Genomic DNA, 10,011 nt, shown 5'->3' on the forward strand with positions numbered 1-10,011 from the left:
AAGAACAACAGCTCCTGTGTGTTCAGGGGAAAGGCAGGATGGGGGAGAGCTGAGGCTCTGCCCAGAGCAAACAGTGGGAATGGAGCTGGGCACAGGAAAACCTGGGCCGGCCACTTCTGATGCAACAGCCTTGGCAAGATTCCTGTCAAACAGGCAGGGCTGCAGCTTTCCCGGGATAACCGAGGGGAGATGGAGCAAAGCTCCAATCCCAGCCCCACGTGGAACTGCCTGGGGGTGACAGGAGCTTGCTCAACCCAAGATCCTCAGCAGCTCTGCAGGTGAAATGATCCTGGAATGAGCACAGGAATTCCTGAGGTACTGGCATGGCTGCATCGTGCTGCCTGTGGGGTCACACACACTTGCACAATGTCCCTTCTGTCCTTAATTTCACCTCCTGTAGGGTTCCCTGGGCCTGACCTGTGGGGCTGCCTGTGTAATTCCACGTACACCTCTGGAACAGGGATAAAGGTCTGGAAGTAGCTGCCTTTAGAGGACTAAACTCATTAACTTGCTCTGAATTCCCCAGAGACTCCTGTTTGTGGTATTACAGGACCCAGTGAAAACGCACGGCAGGTTGGGAAGTTGTGGAAAATAAAGGGAAAATGAAGGGAAATCCCCTCCATCAGCTTTCCTGCCAGGAAAACAAGGAATGTGAACTGTTCTACCATGCATAACTGTGTCTGTAACTCACATTTCCCAAGTGCCTGGCCCTTGCCACTGTAAGATGATGCTCTCCCATTTACCACCTGCCACTGGCTGACGTTGATTTTCCCTCACAATTACTCCCAGAATCCAGCTCCTTTCCCTTCCTCATCCCACAGAAAAGGCTGCTCCTTTCCCTCCCCATGAAGGGCAGGTGACAGACCAGCAGTTTTCTCTCCTACCAACCGTGCTGAAAGCAGGTTTCAGGCATAGACAGGCCAAGCTGAGCCTGTGGGACCAAGGAACAAATCCCAGGGATGGCAGAGCACATGGAACAGGCACAGAACATCCCATGGCTTTTAGGGAATTGCTGCCTGAGCCCACCAGAGGTTGGAAGAAAGTTAATCCACATAGGACAAAGGAAAAATTAAGTTATACTGACTAGAGTGGGTTAAACCCATGGGAAAATCAATTCACCAAGGCAAGAAACCCATAGTAGTTTTATATTCCAGTGGTTGGGATGCCACAGTGCCTCCCAAAAGTCTCAGGTGTTTCCAGCTGCACAGTCCAACATGAGACAGGCAAGGTCACAGGCAGAAAATGCATCAGGAATTTCAAGCTGACAGGTATTGATTGAAGGCTTTGTGCCCTGCAAGGTGGGGAAGGGTAAAAGCAGAGGGAAAAACTTTGCAGATATTTCTGCAAGGACAAATCTCTGGAGAAACTTAACACCAAGGGCAATCAGTCAGGAAAGGCAGAGGCCTGGGGGCACACGAGGCTGTTGGAAAGCATTTGGCCCCAGAACAAACGTGTCTATATTAAAATCTCCTTATAATAATCAACACAGCTGGCAACGCTTTCCAATTCCCTTTTTGTTCCTCTTCCCAAAACAGCAATCAGGGAATGGTGCATCAACAAAGAAGAAAGCAAAGGAGAAGGCAAACTGCCCTACCAAGGAGTTTAAGAAAAGGGATCATCTCCAAATCTACCCCGAAACCAGGAGCTCTGGATGTCCCAACAAACAACCCCGGACACCTTGAACACGTCAAATCTGTGCAACACCCCTATTCCTGTGGTACCAACATCCCATAATGACAGTGGGACACTCCGACACAGGAAAACTCCAAAGAATTCCCCAGTGTTGGGCCAGGTGGCTCCTACCTAGAGGCAGGAGTTGCTATTTTGTCTCCTTAGGAAGAAGCTTGTGATTTCCTGCCAAGGTTTCCAGAGGACATGACACAGCAGTTCCACAAACAGGACATTTTACAACAGGAAGACAAACAAAATATAGAGAGAAAAGATATGGAAAAGCTCTTTCTCCCTATTTCTTCCATTCCCAGCAAATTACCCATCCCAAGCTAAACATCTCCTCCATGCTCACCTCACCTTCCCAACACTGAGCAGCACTTGCTGGTATTTTATGTGCACAGAATTCAGCTCTGCATCCTGGCTGGAAAAAGTGGCTTTCCCACCCTTTGGATTGGCCATCTCTGGACCTTGGGACTATGAGACTCTTGGAATACTCCAAACAAGTGATGCTGCTTTGAATGAGGCTGACCCTGGAGGGGTTTTCCACACAAACCTTCCCAATTTGTTCATGCCAGAGGAGAAAGGCTCTGAATGATCTCAGTGATAACATAAATCATCCAAACACAGGAACATTTAATGGGATAATTGTTGTGAGAGCCAGGAGAGGGGTGCTGGAATTGCAGTGGCTGCTCACTGTGTGTTTCAAGAGCCCTCCAAGCCCTCATTGATTTCTGGAGAGTCCTGCGAGTGTCAGAGCCTGTTTTCATTAATGCTGCTCTAATTAAACACAGATTAAAAAAGCAACCTCAGCCTTGCAGGCCCTGCCATCCAGCAGGGATTCCACAGACCCCTTCCTTCCACTCCACTCCAACGAGGGCAATTTGCTGATGGAGCTTTAGTCTCTTAATCCCCCCTTTCTGGAGGAGAAACAATAAATCTTCAAAGCTTCACACCCAGCTTGTCCCGACTGATGAATTAAAAGCAGCAATGCTGCAGCATGAACCCATCTCAGACAGACAGGCCCTGGGTGTGTTTTGGGGTTACTTTTCACCAGTTAACACCTGATGAGGTGAAAATCCACCTCCTCTGCCCTGCACACACCTGGACAAAGAGCCGAGCCTGGCAAGCTTGGAAGCAAAACCTTAATGTCAAATAAAGACATTCCTGCTTCCCACGGAATCCGTGATTCCTGGGTGGAATGCTGCCACTGGATATTCCCTTCCAGAGAACTTGGCAGCTACCCTGGGCTGGATTCCTTCTCCTGACTCCCAGGTTCCTCAGAGGAGTGTCAGGCACTTCCACAGGACAAGGGCTCTTAGACCTGGCTCAGCTCTGCCCTGGCTGCTGCTCACTCTTCCACTCTCCAGCTGCTCAAAACAAGAGAGACAAATGAGGAATTCATCAGCATTCCCCTGGAATTCCATGCCTGCAGGAGTGCCCAACAGCAGAGTTCAGAAGCAGTGAAGAAAGTTCAGATAAATTTTGAGGAAGATTAAAAATTCTCTGGCTTTGGAAGCAGCAAATATTGCTGGGCTGGGGTGATTAGTGCCAGATTTGCATACCCAATTAACAAGTGAGACAAGAATTCAGAAGCAAACTGAAACTGCTGACTTGACACTGAAGAGCAAGAATAAAATGATACACAACAGAATATTCTGCTGGAAGGGATCCACAGGGATTATCGAGCCCAATCCCAGTTTTCCACTGCAGAGCAGATCTTACTGTCAGGAAATCAGGGAATTCTGGAAGCTGTGTGGGGCACTCGGGCTGTGAGGATGTGTGGGATGAACAGCTCAGGCACTTGTGGAACACCAAGAACCAGCTCAGAGCTGGGAGCAGCTTCATCCCTTGTCTCCCTGATCCAATTTACTGTGCCACAGCCCAAACAGCTGGGAAGGTGCCTCTGTGCAAGCAGGAAATCTGCAAATTACCAGGGGGAAATGAGGAATAGCCAGGGTATCTTTAACAGATCAGTTTAACCCTTTCCATCCCTGAGCCCACTCTGGAACACACACGGTGCATTGGTGAGTTTTAATGATTTTTGTTAGGGTTTATCAGTTTGAATTGAAGAAATGTTCACATCCTGGTAGCAGGATGGGAAAGACAGCCTGATCCCCTCACACCTGAGACAGAGCACGGAATCCACGGTTTAATTCTTTGCCACGTCCAATACTGACATTGTAATACAGACCTTCAAATATGCAAATTCAAGATCTAATAACTGTCCCTCCACCCACTATAGGAGGGGAAAACTAGTTTAGATGAGATCAGAAGTGAGAGAATTCAAATTATTGCTGGATTTTCACGCAAATGCACAAACTCTGCTTCCCGAATTTTCAATCCTTGCGTTCCAAACACTTGGATGGATTTTGTGTTTGCTGTCCCTTGGCATTTGCTGCTCTGACTGATCAGTTTTAAAGTACCAAGCATCCAATCTCACAGGTAAAAAACATGTTCCAGTTTCTGAATCACCCAAGTAACCTACAGCCTGGAAAGCCTTCAGCCAAATCTTTGGGGAGCATAAAATGAGCCAGGCTAAGGATGAACAGCCTGACCCATCCTGCTCCAGGAACACTTCCCTGTAGTGGATTCCCAGCCTTTATTTGGCAAACACCACAGGCACTCCCGGTGCCCATGAAAGAAGCCCTGCATACCAACTGTGTGTAGATTACAATCTCCAGAGCAGAAAATACTTATTTGTAGTTAAATTCTCCTTACCACCCACCTTGTTTTCCTCAGCACCTTTCAGGGCAACTAAATTCCCTCTTCCAGCCATTTTTTCCTTTCACTCAAGCCTGTGATTTAGATTCTTTTAATGCATTAATTACGTCTCTGAAGTTCATGGTGGCAAACACTGAACAACACATGATTTATTCAACTGTTCAACAGCAGCAAAGTGGAAACAAATAACTTGTTATTCCTCCTCTTACTACAAAAAACTGTGCAGCCAAGTGCATTTGGTGTGGAGATACAAACTTTGCAAGGAATAGAGCTGGGACTGTTCTGCAAGGCTGGATTTTGGCTACTGTATTCCAGCCCCAGGTCCCAAATTACTCTGCTGCTTCCCAAGCTGCTCTCCCCCATTCTGAGGTAACTCAATGTATGTGCTACAGCCTATGCACAAATAGGTCATTTTTTTCTACTCTAGAGCTTTTGAAAGGAATAAAGTCTCACCCAGGGCAGTTAGTGTTTGAACAAAGCTGTTTGTTAGTCCCCACAAGTGTTGTGTGACTCCCTGAGCCCTTGGAGCAGATTTACTTCATTTATTGTTCCTGGGCCACGGTGTGGTTTTGGCACCGGGGAGATGAAAAGCTGATTCCAAAAATCCAAGTTCCAAAAATCAAAGTTCCCGAGAGCTGCCTTGCTGAAGGCGCTGCAGGATGAACAAACCTCTTGGAGCAAAGGAGACAACCCCAAATTTAACCCAAAGCATAAACAAAGCAAGACCCAGCGGTGCAGGGGGGAGCAGAGTTTAAAGGAGAAACACATGGGAATGATGCAAATCTGGAGAACTCCAAACTCTTGCCTTGGCATTTCAGGATAAAAGTTCAAGAACAAATTCTGCCGCAGGCAAACTCCTAATTGCTACCAAAGGAAGGCTGGAGACACTTCTTGGAGAAGGATAAATGGGAATGGGACCTGGCTTCAAGGAGTTTCATGCTGCAAATCCCCCATCAGTGCCCAGATCCCAACATGGGCAGGTCTGTTTAACCTTGCACTGGGTTTTGATCAGTAAAATGGGAACAGAGACCAGTTTTGGGAATGATCCTGCAGATGAAAAGTCACAGCTAGGAACACGTCCTCAAAGGCTTTGCCAGCTCCAATCTGTGCTTGCACAGCAAAACTTTGAAAATCCTAAATTATGCCCCAATTCCTTGGTTTTTCAGCAAGGAACACAAATGCCACGTGAATCCATGCCCCTCTCCTGTGTGCCCCTGAGGAAACCACAGTGCACACTGGCAGGAAAGCTTGAAAATCAGATTTTCAAAAGGCAAGACACCCATGAGCAGCACTATTCCCTGACCACGTTACAGCTTTCTTAGTTAAATGAGTGCATTTCCCTAATAAACACCCTCCACGCTGTAAGAAACTTGGATGGAAATGCACGTGCCTGCCTAGGTATCTTTATATTCCTAAAAATTCAGCCGGGGACTGAGAAATTTCAGTGTTTGCCTGAAGAAAGCACAACCCACTGCCCTGCCTGCTATCAATCCTATAATTAGCCATATAATTTACCTCCCAAAGCCTGGGTCAGGTCGGCTATGAGACATTTCCAGACAATATATCTTCCCATAACGACCATGTGCTGCAGCTTTGGGATGCCTGAGATCCTCAGAGAGGGAAGGAATCTCACACAATCCCCTGGGAAAGGGCAGCACGAACGAGCAGCCTCCTCTTCATCACCCAAAATGCAGAAGTATGGAGATCACCTGGCTGTGGTTTTGCACAGTGAATAAATGCTTTATAAATCCTTCACAAAATTATATCCTCTCCCAATGAACATCTTTATAAAGGCATTACATTCCAGCGGAGCAGAACGGATTGAACGGGAAATGAGGAGGGAAAGGCAGGACACGGACCTGTATTTAAAGGATTGAGAATTTCAACGGGGTGACTTTGCAGTCACCACAGGAACGAAAAATAGGATTTGAGTGACAAAACTGCAGAGCCCAAAATACCAGAGAGGTGATAAAAGCTGCAGCAGGAGCTGTGTGCCCTGGCAGGGCTCTGTGTGCCCAGGTTGGCACCCCTGGTCCTGAATTCATCCCACCGTGACTGAACTGGTCTGCACGGCAACGCTTCAGAGACAGAAGGGTTGCTAGCGAAAAGAAACCCCACCAAAGCAGGTTTTGAGCTCGGTGTCAGTGCACACACGGCCGGGAAATATCTCCTCTCGCAAGTGGTGCTGAAAGCAGCTCAGGGGCGTGTTCAGCACCGGCTGCTGGTGAGAGATAATTGTCCCCCTCGCCCAAACCCGCACATCAACGCCCATCCCGGCCCTGCAGAGCCTCGGCACAAGGGGCTTTTACCCTGCCCGGGCACAGTCCTGATGGAGAGCACAAGAAATCCTATCCCAGCTCCCAGGAAAAAAAGCACGCTGTGTTTATCACACGCTGCTCGCTGCGCTGTCGGGAATCAGAGAGCCTCACTAGCTCACAGCTGGCATTTGGGGAATTTTTTGCTCAATTTTATACGGATGGGGCCATATTTTCTGCTGTGGCTATTCAAAACAGCCAAAAAAATGGAGGCAGCATGCAGCCACAGTATCACAGGAGAGATGGTGCAGATCTGCTGGGGAGGTGATGGTGAATGAGGAACCACGTGGAGCAGGGCAGCAGGAACCTGCAGCGGGTCATCGAATCACGGAATGACTTGGGTAGGAAGGGAATTTAAAGCCCATCCCGTTCCATGGGGCAGGGTCACCTTCCACTAGACCAGGATGCTCCAAGCCCTGGCCAAGCTGGACACTTCCAGGGATGCAGGGGCAGCCACAGCTCCTCAGAGAAACATGTGCCAGGCCCTCCCTACCCTCACAGGGAGGAATTTCCTTCCAATATCCCATCTAACCCATCCCCTGTCAGCTGAATGCCACGAGCGGCTACTTACGGACACACAGACAGGCCACCAGCTTGGCAGCCTCATCGGGCACGGGGCACGTGGGGAAGATGGGCTTGAGCAGGTACGTGGCGAACACCAGAGCCACGATGTACTGCGAGGAGGGCCGGATGATGAGCAGCTCTATCCAGAGCTTCAGGAAGGCGGGCAGGGAGCCGTACACCTCCAGCATATAGGCGTAGTCTCCGCCGGACTTGGTGATGGTGGTGCCGAGCTCGGCGTAGCACAGCGCGCCCACGATGGAGAAGGCGCCGCACACGGCCCAGACCACGAGTGACAGCCCCGGCGAGCCGGCCTCCCGCAGCACGCCCGTGGGGGTGACGAAGATGCCGGAGCCGATGATGGTGCCCACGATGATGGCCACGCCGTTCAGCAGGGTGATGTTCCGCTGCAGGGTTACCCCCTCCGCCGAGCCGCAGGGCGATGGCGAGCGGGCACAGCCGTTTTCCTGCGCCCCTTCCAGCATCTTCTCCATCGCCTGCTTCTCATCTTCCTGCGCCAGCGAGGCGGCCGAGCCGGCGGGGCTCCGCTTCTTCACGGCATTGCCGGGGGAGCTGCCTCCGCTGGCAGACATGGTGGCGGAGCAGAGGAGCGGCGGAGCGGCCACGCCGCCACCTTCGGCCGCCCCTTTTGTTCCGGCGGCGGTGGGCCGGGCTCCGTTCCGGGGGGAGGAGGAGGAGGAGGAGGGCAGGAGCTCGGGGGGGATGGTGCAGCCCCCGGCTTACGCTCGGCCCCGCTCTCAGCCCGGCCCCCTCTGACCGTCCCCGCGCCCCAAAAGGGGACGGCAGGAGCCAAGCGGCCCCCCCGCAGCTATGGCCCAGCGCCGGGTGCAGCGTGCTGCTCGCTCCCCGCAGCGGCCCTTCTCCTCCCTGCATGAGCGCTGTGTTCTTACCGGCAAGGGCGGTGTGTTCTGTGTGATCGTGTAAACGAGAACGGGTCCCTCTGTGTGTGTCCAAACCCGCAGATCCTGCCTCTCCCAGCTCCCCCCCAGCCCCATCCTGCTGGGCTTTTCCATCCAAATACACAAGCACAGGGCAAGGCCCCGGCGCTGCATCCCCTGCACCTCTGCAGAGGCGCTGCAGGAATCAGCTCCTCCTGTCAGACACTAAAATCGCCAAAAGGGCTTGTCTGCAAAATAAATAATTCACCAATCTCAAATCTGACAGATGCCAAAGTCACCAAAAATGCTTGTTTGCAAAACGAAAATATAAAATAATTCACCAATCTGGCAGTCGTGCAGGCAAAAAGGGCAGTGCCTGCTCACTGAAGGCAGAGGTGCATCCACGGAGAATCACTTGGATGCTACAATAATGCCCAAGGAGCCAATCCTTCAGCAAATTCATACTCCCTCTAGGAGAGAAGCTCGGAGGCTCCAGCCTGGAAGCTCTGATTCCAAGCGTTCCCTCTGAGAGTGGAAGTGGTACCTGCGAGGAGCTGCTTCCCAGCGAGTGCTGCACACGAGGAGTGGAGCCCAAGCTCCAAACCCCAAGGTTGGTGTCCCTCCTCCCGGAGTACCCTCCTCTGTGCACGTTTCAGACAGGCAGGAGATGGGGTGGAAGATTTTATCCAAGAGAACTCCAGGGAAACGTGAGATCGACATTCTGGGGAAAAAGGGCACATTTCAGTTACATTTCATTTCCATCACGACCGCTTCCCGCCATTCCAGGAATCCCAACCAGCCCAAGCCTCGGAGCACTAATCCGAACCTGACATCTAGTGGCTGCTCAGGGGCTCAAAAACCTGCGGCTGACTTTATGTAAACATCCAGGTTTAGGAAGAGAGCAAAGACAGAAATTACCTTGGCACCGAGCACGTTCTTCCAGTTTTCAAGGAGAAATGGGACCTGAAGAGACTGGAAAGACTCTGACAATTAATTAAAAACAAACAACAAAACATTTATCATGGTTTTTCTGTAACCCCAAAAGCCTTTATTTGACCTTACCGGTTTACCATTACAGGCAATTTTTAGAACTGCATTTCATGATTTATCCCAGGTAAAATGTTCACAGGACCACGAAGTCAGGAAAAGAAGCACGTACTTACAACATTTAGGATTATCCCTGTGTCAGCCTTGTTACATCAGGATCCAGCACACAGGATTGGGATTGAAATTAAGTATTTGCTTCAGGTGTTTTCAGAGGAATGCTCAAACTCAGTTATGTATTGGGGGAATAAAATCATTCATCAAGGGATTCACTTCAGGGCTCCAGGCCAAGCTCCTCAAGGCCAATAATGACCTAGAACCGGATCTCCCGATTTGGAAGAGCCCCACAGGGATCAAGTCCAACTCCTGGCCCCAAGAATCCTACCATGGGTATTTCACGCCTGACATGAACCCACACAGGCATTTCCATGAACTCTCACAAGCATGGGACAGAGTTATCCTGTTCTTATTCTTCCAGAAGGGAATTTCTTACTGGACTCACAGCCAAGAACCCAGAAATCCCAGGCTCCAGAGGCAGTGGAGCAGCAGCCACTGAACTGCCCTGTTCCAAGCCCAGCACATACTTGACTCTCTTGCAACTTAATCCATGGAAGTTAATTCTGCAATTGTTTTTCCATTTGTACTCCTGAGAAAACACCAGCCTGGCATCGGGGTGTGTTCCCAGAGTGCTTGATATCTTCAAAGCACTTCCCAAATGCTGAGTGTTGTTATCAGCCCGGCCACGAACATTACCTCTCCTCAGGCCCCCAAGTTATTCCGCAGGATCTTTGAAGACTATT

The 10,011-nt window shown here is 50.2% G+C and overlaps 1 protein-coding gene across 1 annotated transcript in view; it reads right to left on the reverse strand.

The window, feature by feature from the left end:
- The window catches only part of SLC7A5 (solute carrier family 7 member 5), a gene marked incomplete at its 5' end in the record, with an annotated part of 29,359 nt that extends 21,498 nt beyond the window's left edge, over window positions 1-7,861 (reverse strand). The window contains one exon of the mRNA XM_082289822.1: window positions 7,279-7,861. Within this exon, the coding sequence (XP_082145948.1) occupies window positions 7,279-7,861 (583 nt within the window). The remainder of the gene's footprint in view (window positions 1-7,278) is intronic.
- Window positions 7,862-10,011: the final 2,150 nt, after the last annotated feature.

This window comes from Coloeus monedula (genome assembly GCF_965178545.1).
Source record: "Coloeus monedula genome assembly, chromosome: 13".
Taxonomy (NCBI): Eukaryota; Metazoa; Chordata; class Aves; order Passeriformes; family Corvidae; genus Coloeus; species Coloeus monedula.